General features: G+C 62.3%; 1 protein-coding gene across 1 annotated transcript in view; it reads left to right on the plus strand.

The window, feature by feature from the left end:
* Positions 1-10024, plus strand: part of MEF2D (myocyte enhancer factor 2D) — a 72696-nt gene that overhangs the window by 49553 nt on the left and 13119 nt on the right. Inside the window, exon 12 of the mRNA XM_025040843.1 lies at positions 2501-2660. Coding sequence (XP_024896611.1) covers positions 2501-2660 — 160 coding nt within the window. The remainder of the gene's footprint in view (positions 1-2500; positions 2661-10024) is intronic.

The following is a 10024-nucleotide window of genomic DNA, read 5'->3' on the forward strand; positions in this document are numbered from 1 at the left end:
GCCCCCCCCCATCCCCGCCGCCAGGGCTGCGCCCCCCTCTTACAATGTCAGATAATTGCTGGTGCGAGGCCGTGAGGAGCCAGAGCCGATTCGGGGGAAGGAGGGGAGAGACGTAAATAACAATCCCTTCCCATTCAGCAGATATAGGTTACCCGATTTGCATATATGCTAATAACGCTGTAATTACCCTGCCGTTCTGGCCTGCGATCGAGTTCTATAAATACACACGGTAGCAGAGCCGGCCGGCCACGGCGCCCACATGGCAAAGTGTCCGTGAGCTGCGTGTGCACAGCCTCCCCGGGTGAGGACACACCCCTCACAGCTCCGAGGCCTTCCACCGACTGCAGCCTTCCTGCACTTGGAGGAGCAAAGAGGTGCCCGGATGAGAAAATGTGCCAGTATGTTTCATTCTGGGTATTAATATCATTATGAATAAGTTACTATTTTTAGGAAAATCGAAGATTTCCCAAAATTACCCAGTTAGTTATCGTTGCCCGAATGCCGTACCTCCTACAGGCCCACGCTGTGGGGTGCAGGTGGGGTGTGACAGGAAGAGCACGCCTGCATCTCCCAGGCCTGCGAGAGGAGATGGTTAGGAACGCGCTGTCTATGGGGGGAGAGAGGCGACTCCCCTGCCCCGAGTCCCCAAGTCCCCGAGTCCCCAAGTCCCCCCCACCTCCGCCCCCCAGCACATCCCCACTCCCGGGAGGGCTGGGGAAATGCTGGCGGAGCGGTGCCGATTTGGGGGTGATGGTGGCAGAAGTGGGGGAAGCTTGGAGGAACAGGAACGAGGCAATCCACAGCTGTCTGCTTTTAATTATAATTATCCCCTTTCGCTGCTTCCTGTCTGGCTAATGAGGGGGGGGTTCCTTTTTTCCTCTCCCTTTGCTCCCCCTCCCTCCTTTCCCTGGAACCGAGGGGTGGAGTGAGTTGGGGTCCTCCTCCCCTCCTCCCCCGGCCCCTGGTTACGGGGAGAAAGGCAGACTCCAGAGGCTGGTGACAGTACGAGGAGCTTTGAGGGAACAAAAGGACAGGTTTGGGTTGCTGGACACGTCCCAGGGTTGAAGAGACCCCTCCATTCCGCTGGCACCCCCCCATCAGCCCCCCGGCCCCCGAGACAAGGGACCAATGCCTGCAGCCGGTGAGAAAGGGGTGAGAGGGAGCCCTGGTCTGGAGGGGAGGGGTGGGGAAGGGTGGGGAGCTGGGGTGCAGACCTGGTCTCAAAGGAGCTTTATTTCTGAGCTAGTGAAGCAGATGTAATCAAGGGCAGAGCAAAATAATTGTGATGGGAGGAACGAGAGGAGGGGCGGGCCCAGGCCGGACTTGGGGGACTGGGCCAGGACACGGCTGAGGATGGGGGGCAGGGGCCCTAAGCGGGGTGGGGGGGTGGTTGCCTTCCCCCGCCTCCCCAAGGTCTTCCTACTTTGGGGTGGGGAAAGAGGGACCAGGTCTCCAGACCCTGCCCAAGCCCTGGGAATCCCTCTTTCAGACCATAGGGATGGCCGGGCCGGGAGGCGGCTGGGAAGGCACCGGGGAGCGAGAGCCCCCCCCACCCCGCCCAGCGAGGGAGGCGGTGCGGGGAGGGAGGCTGAAAGCCGCGGGGGAGGGTGAGAGCCGGAGCCGGCAGAGACTCAAGTGGCCTCCAGGTCTGTGGGACAAAAGTTGGAAGGAGATTTGTGTATGAGAGAGGAGGGGAGGGGGCCTTGGGGAAGGGGGGGCTTTGACAATGAACTTGAGACAAACTTCATTAGCATGCAGGCCTGCTGTCTGTCACGTCCAGCTCAGACTGAGTTCCCACGCAGGCCGGGGAGAGTGGGAGGGAGCAGAAGGGGGGCTGGGGGGGGCCGGAGGGAGGAAAGAGGCCCGACCGTTGACCATTGTGCCAGTCCGGCCCCAGCCTCCAGCGAACGTCAGGCCCCGGCCCTGGAAAGCAGCCCCCAGTGCGCTCCCCCCCCCTGAGAGCAGGATAATTTATCTCCCACTTTGAATGTGCGGCCCCTCCCCTCCCCTTCCCTGTGCAGATGCTGGAGGGCCGGCCGCACCGCCCCACCTGTCCCCCTCCAGCTCCGGCCTTGTCTTCCGATTGTCACCCTCTCCCTCACGAGTCAGACCTGGATTTAGTGTCAGTCCAGCTGACAGAGACGGGGGGTCGGGGAGGTTTGGGCAGAAGGGACCGGCGCGCCCCGACCTCCCAAGGGCAAGCCGGGTCCTTCGCTCTGCATCGGCCCCTCACCCCAACCCCGCTCTCACGGTCCCTGGCCACTCAGAGCTGGAGCGGGGCTGGGGAAAGGGGTCTCCGTGTGCCCCCTCTGGGGACGAGGGTGGCCCGGAGGAACAATAGCCGCCCTGGCCCCTCTCGCTGCTGCCTCAGGTTGGAAGAGGCGGTGGGAAGCGGTGGGACCCCCGTCCCGCAGAAGGAGGCTCGTGGGAGGGGGCTGTTGTTTTGGCGCTGGTGGTATCTCCAGACAGGGGCAGCACCCCCTTTTTGCTGCCTTTCCAGGGAGAGCAGCGAAAGAAAGAAAGAGGCATCGAAATTCCTGAATGGAGAGACAGCTGCTACGTCATCAGCAGAGCTGCCCCCTCCGCCCGCGGGAGGCTGGGAGCCGGCGGAGAGGCAGCCAGCGGCAGCGGCCGCCGCAGCCCGTCCTCATGGAAGCCCGGTGAGTGGCCATTTGGGAGAGTCTCAGCCCCCCAGACCGCTGGGCTGGGGTGGGAAGACAGCCCCTGAGATCAGTCAGGGCGCCCTAAGCTCCCTCCTTCGCCCATGGACTAATGGAGGCTGCACGACAATCTCAGGAAGGAAAGGCTGCTGGGAGGTTTAGGGGTGACCGAGGGGTGAGGCATGTGTGTGGAGGAGTAGTCGGCGGGCGGGGCTTCACGCCTGGCTCCCCGCATCTGCCAGGCCGCCCTCGGCCCCAGACAGCCTCTCGGTCCCCCTGCTTTCCCTCCCCGGCGGCCAACCCGAAGACAGGTCGCCAAGTTTGTCAGTGGGATTGGGGGTGGGGGGAGCCATAGGGTCGCGGTGCTACTGACCCTATTAATCCGGCCCTCCCTTCTCTCCACCGGCCACCACGGCCACGGCCAGCCTCTCCATGCTTGCGTGGGATGCTTGCGTGGAGGGCAGCTGGAGGGCAGGTCCCGGTGGGGACGTGGGGACGGGAGGGCAGAGACAGCGGGTCTGGGTTTGGGCTGCTGAGCTTCCCTCCCTCGCTCTCCTCCCCGAGATCCCGGGTGGGGGGGAGCACTGAGTCTGAGGGACCGGGGAGGTGGGGGAAGGGACGGCATTTCCAAAAAGGCGGAGACCAGAATTAGGGGCGAATCGAAAAACATCGTATAGGATCTGGATGAACTGCATTCCCTTCTCCCTGCTCCCCACAGCCGGCAGGTGGGGAAGGGGCTGGGGACGCTGAACGACAAGCTGGGTGTCAGGAGCCGACGCTTGGGTTCTGGAGGGGAGAGAACCTCACTCTAGCCCTCATCAGACCCCTCTGAAGGTAGCTCATCTGTTTTATTTCTTGCTTTTTTAAGACGAGCCAGAGGGTGTAGGAAAATGGAACTCTTCCCGCCCGTGGTCCCCCACATGGTGCTTTCGGGGAGCCTGGCTGGGGCCATGCTGGGCAGTGGAGGCTGGCGGCCAGCAGACTAGTTCTGGCACCCCAGAGGCCAGATTTCTGGGCGAGGCGGAGACTGCCAGCCACCGAGCATGCACACACGTGTTCCATGCCCCCCGGGCCATGTCCTGGCCGCCACGTCCCCCTGAGCGTTGTGTGTTTGGTGGGGGGAGGTGGCAGGGCAGAGACCAATTGTTCCAGGGTCCCCTGAGTCTGGTTTGGATGGAAGGAGGAGCCAGAGGTCCCCCTCGTGCATCTGCGCTTACCTTCTAGCGAGTCTGCAAGTTGGGGTGCGCCCCCTCCCCTCTTAGGTATGAAATGGAGGGGCCGGCCCAGCGGAGGCCGCGGGGCGGGTGGGTGTTCGTGGGCGGAGGAGTGCGGAGGCGCATGCGAGCACCCTCCGAGGAGTCGGGAGTCGGCCTCGCAGTCCAGGCTCTCGCTGGCCAGCGCCCTGCTTCTCTGCTTCCCTCCGCGTGTAGGCAGGCTATCCTCTGCGCTTTAAACAACAAAGAATTAGTTGTGGAACTGAGTTTGAGGTAGAATGATTCGCCAGCTTACGCATCACGCACACACACGCGCGCACACACACACACACACACACACACTCACCCCTGTTGGTGTTTTAGGAGCAGGTCACCGATGTCATGCGTGTCATTCCGCCAAGTCGTAATTTAGCCTGGAAGCAAAATGCTGGAAGGGGAGACGATAAAAGACTGAGACCGGTTTCCACACCCAACGTTAGAACAAACAGTAGCGACGACCGCTTTCTGTGCACGGCTGTCGTGTATGTGGGAGGATGAAGGGAGGGGGAGGGGGAGGTCGAGACCGGTGGGCAGCCACGGGTCCCTCTGCCCTGGTGTCACGTGAGGGGAGTCACGGCCGTTGGTGATGACAGAGGTGGGGAGAGCTGTGGCATCCTCACTGTGCGGCACGCTGCAGTTTACCGCGCAGCTAGATCTCAGCAGACAGAAGCCGGCCCCTCGCCCGGCCTTCCTGAGTGTGCTTCCTGGCAAGGCGGCCAGGAGCAGCAGGACTCTGCGCGGAGCTGTCCCCCGGGCAGGCGACTGCTCCCGCAGGTTTAGGTGGGGAGGGCCACAGCACGTCCCCGGGCTCAGTTCAAAGCCCTGGGCCCTAAGGTTGTGGGTGGAGGTGCAGGGAGGTGATGAGGGTGGGAATGGGTTAGTAGTCCAGGCAGATGGAGCTGGACAGCTCTCACACACATGCACGCACAGAGATGCACACATGCATGCACACAACACACGTGCACACGCGTGCACACGCTCATGCACACATACACACACGCACGCACACACACGCCGGCCAGGCCTTTCTCTCCGGCTCTCCCCCTGTGCGGCGGCCCCCACAGCCCCGAGCTCCGCCAGTGGGAGGGCAGGGCCTGGGCCGTGCAGGCCCCGAGAGAGACAGGGGCGCTGGGCGTTGGGGACAGAGGCTACTGCCCACTCAGCAGACTTAACCTTTGCCTTCTCCTCCTTGGCAGGAGCTGGGCACCCACGAAGAAGAGGCCTTGTTCGTTTCTGGTGGCATCGTAGGTGGCCGCCCCGGCTTCTGGGGTATTTGTTTCTCGTTCATTCCTTTCCGAGGGTGGCGTGGGTGTGGGAGGGGAGCGCAGCCGCCCGCCGGCTCCCACCCCTGGCTCTTTCGGCCGCCGCCCCGGCCCCATCGCAAGGTAGCAAGACCTGTGCAGCCACTGGTAATGGGGACGGGGCCAGGTGGCCGGAGATGAGGGGCTGCCCTGCGCCCAGCTCCGCGAGAAAGAAGCGGGGTTCGGGCCCTCTCCCCGCTCTCACGGGCTCCTGAGGGCAGGGACCGACGCCAGTGGACTCCGGAGGAGCGCGCATGCGGAGGAGAGCGGAGATGTCTGTCCGTGGCCCGCAGAGGCGGGAAAGGGCGGAGTGTGGGTTGCGGTGAGTGGGGACCTGGGGCGCTGAGGGCGCTGAATGGGCATGTGTGCCAGGGCGGTCCCCGCAAGGTCGGGAGGCGGAACCGCTGGAAGCATCCGTGGAGAAGCGCCCGCGCCGTAGGGCCCAGCTGCTGGTCGCGTGCGCACGCGCGTGTCTGCGTGCACAGGCCTCGTACGCGCGCGGTTTTGCCCCTCAGGGAGACCATTTGCTGGTAGCCGACCCTCTGCCATCTCTGTCACCCCCTCCCCCGACTTCCTAGGGCTCTCAGGCAAGTGAACAGTGCGAGGCTTCAGGGACAGGATTGGGCGCAGGCGGGGACGCAGTGCCTGGACAGGCCTTTCTCCGGCCTCTGGGCAGGAGAAAGAGTCCTGTGGGTGGAGTGGGTGGTCGTATCCCCAGGGACAGAATATTCCAGATCACGCCTCCATGCCCTCTAACCTCATTGGCCTATATGGAGATTTAAATATATATAATTTTTTCCCACCACTTCAGCGTGTTTAAATACCGGTTCTTATTTTTATTTGTTGCTGTCCCGTAGACAATGCGAATATTCTATAGCAGAGAATAATGTAGGATAACGTCTATCAGAACGATGCACAGGGGGACAGAGCAGACCTGGGGACCCGCCCTCCTCCAAATGCAGCTTTAATCTGCATCTTCAAGGCAAATTAACCTGATAATTGAAACAAAGAAAAAATTCGCTTTTTATTTAATTTCCTGAGTATTTCAAGAGAGCGGCTTAATGCCAAAGTGTATTTCGGGACCCGCATTAGAGAAATCTGTCCCAACGCTGCGTCCCACGGCACCATGGATCCATCCGCGGCCCCCTCCGGCGTTCAGACAGCGAGTGGCGCGCAGACCGGGGGGTGGGGACAGGGGCGGGGAGGGCGCTGGCCGAGGACGCCGGCTCCCAGGCTAACCCGACACTTACTGTCTCAGATCAGCAGCAGCGAGGCAGCCCCCCAGAACTTCCCTGGAAGGACGAGGGGTGGGGGCTGCAGACCAGCGTTCTATAGGATGCTGCAGGGCCTGGCCGCGTGCTAGAAGTAGTGGGCGTTTCTAGGGAGACGGGCTGCTGTGCCACGCACAAAGGGGACCGGCGCACCCTTTTCCCTCCAGCCCTCACGTCAGCCTCGGACGGGCCTGCCGTGTCTGACTTTAGACGGCAGAAGGGGCTGGTGAAGGAACTACTGCGTGGTCACTGCCAGAGGACACACAGTAGATACCGCTCCCCTTCCCCTCCCGCACCCATCACAGACCCCACGGGACACACACTTCGCCAGAGCCCTCCCCGCCCACCCATAAGGCGCCGGGGTCTCCCGGGCACCCGCACAGGCGCACAGGAACCTTCGTCCGCTCGTTAATGATGCGCATCCTCGTGCTTTAGGCATGTCAGAGGCCGCGGACCGGACCGGGCATCTGTGGGTTCGCCTCTGCCCGTGAGGGGCCCTCCCGCTTGCCGCCCCAAGTGGTTTCTGTTTTGAAACTGGAGCAGCTTGGCTTAGCTGCACACGCCGACCCCGCGAGCCTGGCGCGGACACTCGTCTGCCCGTCTGCCTACCGCTCCCTCTCCCCCGGAATGAGGACGGAGGCCCCTCCGCCTCGCCTCTGAGAGCAGGGCTGGGGGGAGGCCCAGACGAAAGCAAAAAGAAGGGCTCATCGTCAGGAACCTGGACAAAGAGGGGGCTCTACAGAGTTCCGGGACAACTCAGCCTGACCCCCCCCTTTCTTTCGTGGGGCCTCCTTAAATTCGGACACTCTGTTTAGGCCAAGTACCTGTGTAGAACCCAAAGCCACAGTGAGAGGCAGAGAGAGTTAGTTCTTTATTGAGCTAGTTGGCGAAACTTAGTTAGCCATTTCTCTCCTGACCCAGGCTCTGAGGCAGTCCAGCTGAACCTGAATTTGGCCAGTAGGGGTGGGAAGAGGGGTCTCTGCTGGGCAAGGAAACCTTCTTGTCCTCCCCCCTCCCCCACAAAAACACAGCAATGGCTGAAAGAGAGGTGAGGTTCATGCTCACCCCAGCTGCCTCTTGCTGTGCTGTCTGGATGGCCCTGGCCAGGGCCAGGGGCTGTGGAGATGACCTTGGGCCCCACGCAGGGCAGGAGACTTGGTTGGAAATTGGTGACAGAGAAGAAAGGGGACAATGTTAGCTAGCAGGATAGCGAGCTCTTTCCCACAGGCCGACCTCAGCCTTCCAGGGGAGTCAGGGGAGGACGAAGGGGGTCAGAGGTTTGCTTATGGTGCCTTTCAGGGGTCTTGTGGGAAGCCCACTGGGAAAATCTTTGTAGGGGGAGTTGGTGGTGGGTCTGGGCGAGAGTGGGCCCTGTTTAGGGCTGCTGGAATGTCTACAGGACATTGGGTGCCCTCTGAATGGGTGCCGAGGGATACTGGAGGTTTGTGGGCGCGAAGAGGAAAGGCAGAGAGGGCCAACATCCTCTGGGGCCTGGTATGGGACACGCTTGGGAAATGCATTTAGCAGCACCCCAGTGGGTGGATCTGCTGGTGAGTGTTTGGGGGGAGCATACCCCGGTGAGTGTTTGGGGGGAGTGTACCCCTGTGAGTGTTTGTGGGGAGCATACTCCAGTGAGTGTTTGTGGGGAGCATACCCCAGTGAGTGTTTGGGGGGAGCGTACCCCTGTGAGTGTTTGGGGGGAGCATACCCCTGTGAGTGTTTGGGGGAGCATTCCCCTGTGAGTGTTTGGGGGAAGCGTACCCCTGTGAGGGTTTGGGGGAGTGTACCCCGGTGCTCCCTGCCTTCCATGTTCCATTCTGAGTGGTAGGGGCACCTGGGAGGGGCCAGGAGGAAACAAAGTAGGGAGTGGACACTGTCTCTTTTCTTCCCTCTCTGTGTTGGCCAGTGTGCTCCCAGTTCTGGGAGGGCGAAGAATTGACACTGTGGAAGCTTCTAGAAGGCCCTTCCTTGGAGCCCCTGAGACCCTGTGGGCTGGCAGACGGGAAAAGCTCTTCCAAGCGCGGCCCTGGGGAGGCCCCAGGCTGGAGGAACCAGGCGGTCTGCCCAGCTCCGTGCCGCCATCTGGTAGGGAAGCACGGAGGCTCCTGGGCTGCGCGTCTGGAAGTGTCCCCCACCTGGCATCCTGCGGCAGTTATTCAGACATCTTCCAGTCTTCGAGGGGAGCCCCAGATGAGACGCACTGGCCGTGGGCTTGCCTCTAACCCAGGCAGATAGCATTCAGGCCCCACTCTGTCCTCGACTGCACAGAGGCTGGCCCCTGGGGCAGGCGAAGCAATCTGGCCGGGACTGGTGGCCACGTCGGGGCACCTGGGAGTGTACCCCTGTTGGGCTAGTGTGCAAGGATCGCTGGTAATAGGAGCAGCCCATATTAAGTGGAGGGACAGGCTCCAAGTTTCTAAGTCATAGGGTTTTTTCAGTAAAGGGCCGGCCCAAGAGTGGGGTCCGGGGAGGCTGGGTCAGTTTGGGACCAGGGATTGAACTGCCTCCCGGTATGCGCACGGCTCAGCTCGGCGCCGGCGCCTGGCTCTCGGAGAGCTCCCCGGGCCTGCGGGAATCCGGATCCGCGTGCGCGTGCGGGCTGGCCAGTGCCGCCAGGGTTGGGACGCGGCGTTATGCGGCTCTGGTTGTCGGGGCCGATGGGAAACCAGGTGGGGAAAGGCTGGAATATGAAACCTTGTAGATGGCGGGGTCCTTCTCCAGGAGATGGAACGGGGTGGGGTCGCGGGGCTCGCGGAGGGAGGCGCACCGGGCGGGGGCAGGAAGGGAAGGTGCTAGCAAAGGCCTCCGCGGCCGAGTCCGAATCTGCGGACGTGGCCCAGGCTAATGCCGGCCGGGATCCTCCAGCCTCCCCCACCTGGAACTTGGGTATTGCTAAGACATTCAAGAGACACTCCCGTTCTGCATGACAGAAATGGAGCCCAGCCTCGCTCGGACCCGCTCTGCCGATGGGAGTCCCAAACCTCCAGAAGGTCCCCCTCACTGTTTGGGATTGACAACCAGCAGGAAAGGTTCCCGCCCGCCTTAAAAAGTTAGGATCAGGGTCTGGGAGGAATCGGAACCAGGGGAGCACAAAGAGTAGTCTCGTGAAAGGAGGCAGGTAGGGGGGTTCTCGGGCATCTGGTCGTCTTTCCCCCCTTTGAGCCCTGGTCCTGTGCGATCTGCCCAGGGCCGCAATGGAAGATGTGGGGCCTCCAGAAAGAGTGAGGTTGGGGATCAAAGCCACACACGGCAGTGGGTTGGAGATGGCAGGCGGGTGTCGAGGGCGGGTGAGGCAGCAAGAGGCTGGAAATCAGCACACAGACGTAGTAGTTCCTCCCCGCCCCCCCACCCCGTTCTCCCGAGGAGGGGCGCCCCAATTGCGCGCTCGGGCTCAACCGGGGCGGGGGCGGGGCGACGAGGCTGTGACGCGAGAGTCGGCGGCGCCAATCCGAGGCTGGCCTGGGGCGGGAGCGTGAAAGGATGAATGAAAAGTCCGGAGCCGGAGCGCGCCGCGGCCAGAGCGGCGGCAGAGCCCGAGC

This window comes from Pteropus alecto, unplaced genomic scaffold, assembly GCF_000325575.1.
Source record: "Pteropus alecto unplaced genomic scaffold, ASM32557v1 scaffold49, whole genome shotgun sequence".
NCBI lineage: Eukaryota > Metazoa > Chordata > Mammalia > Chiroptera > Pteropodidae > Pteropus > Pteropus alecto.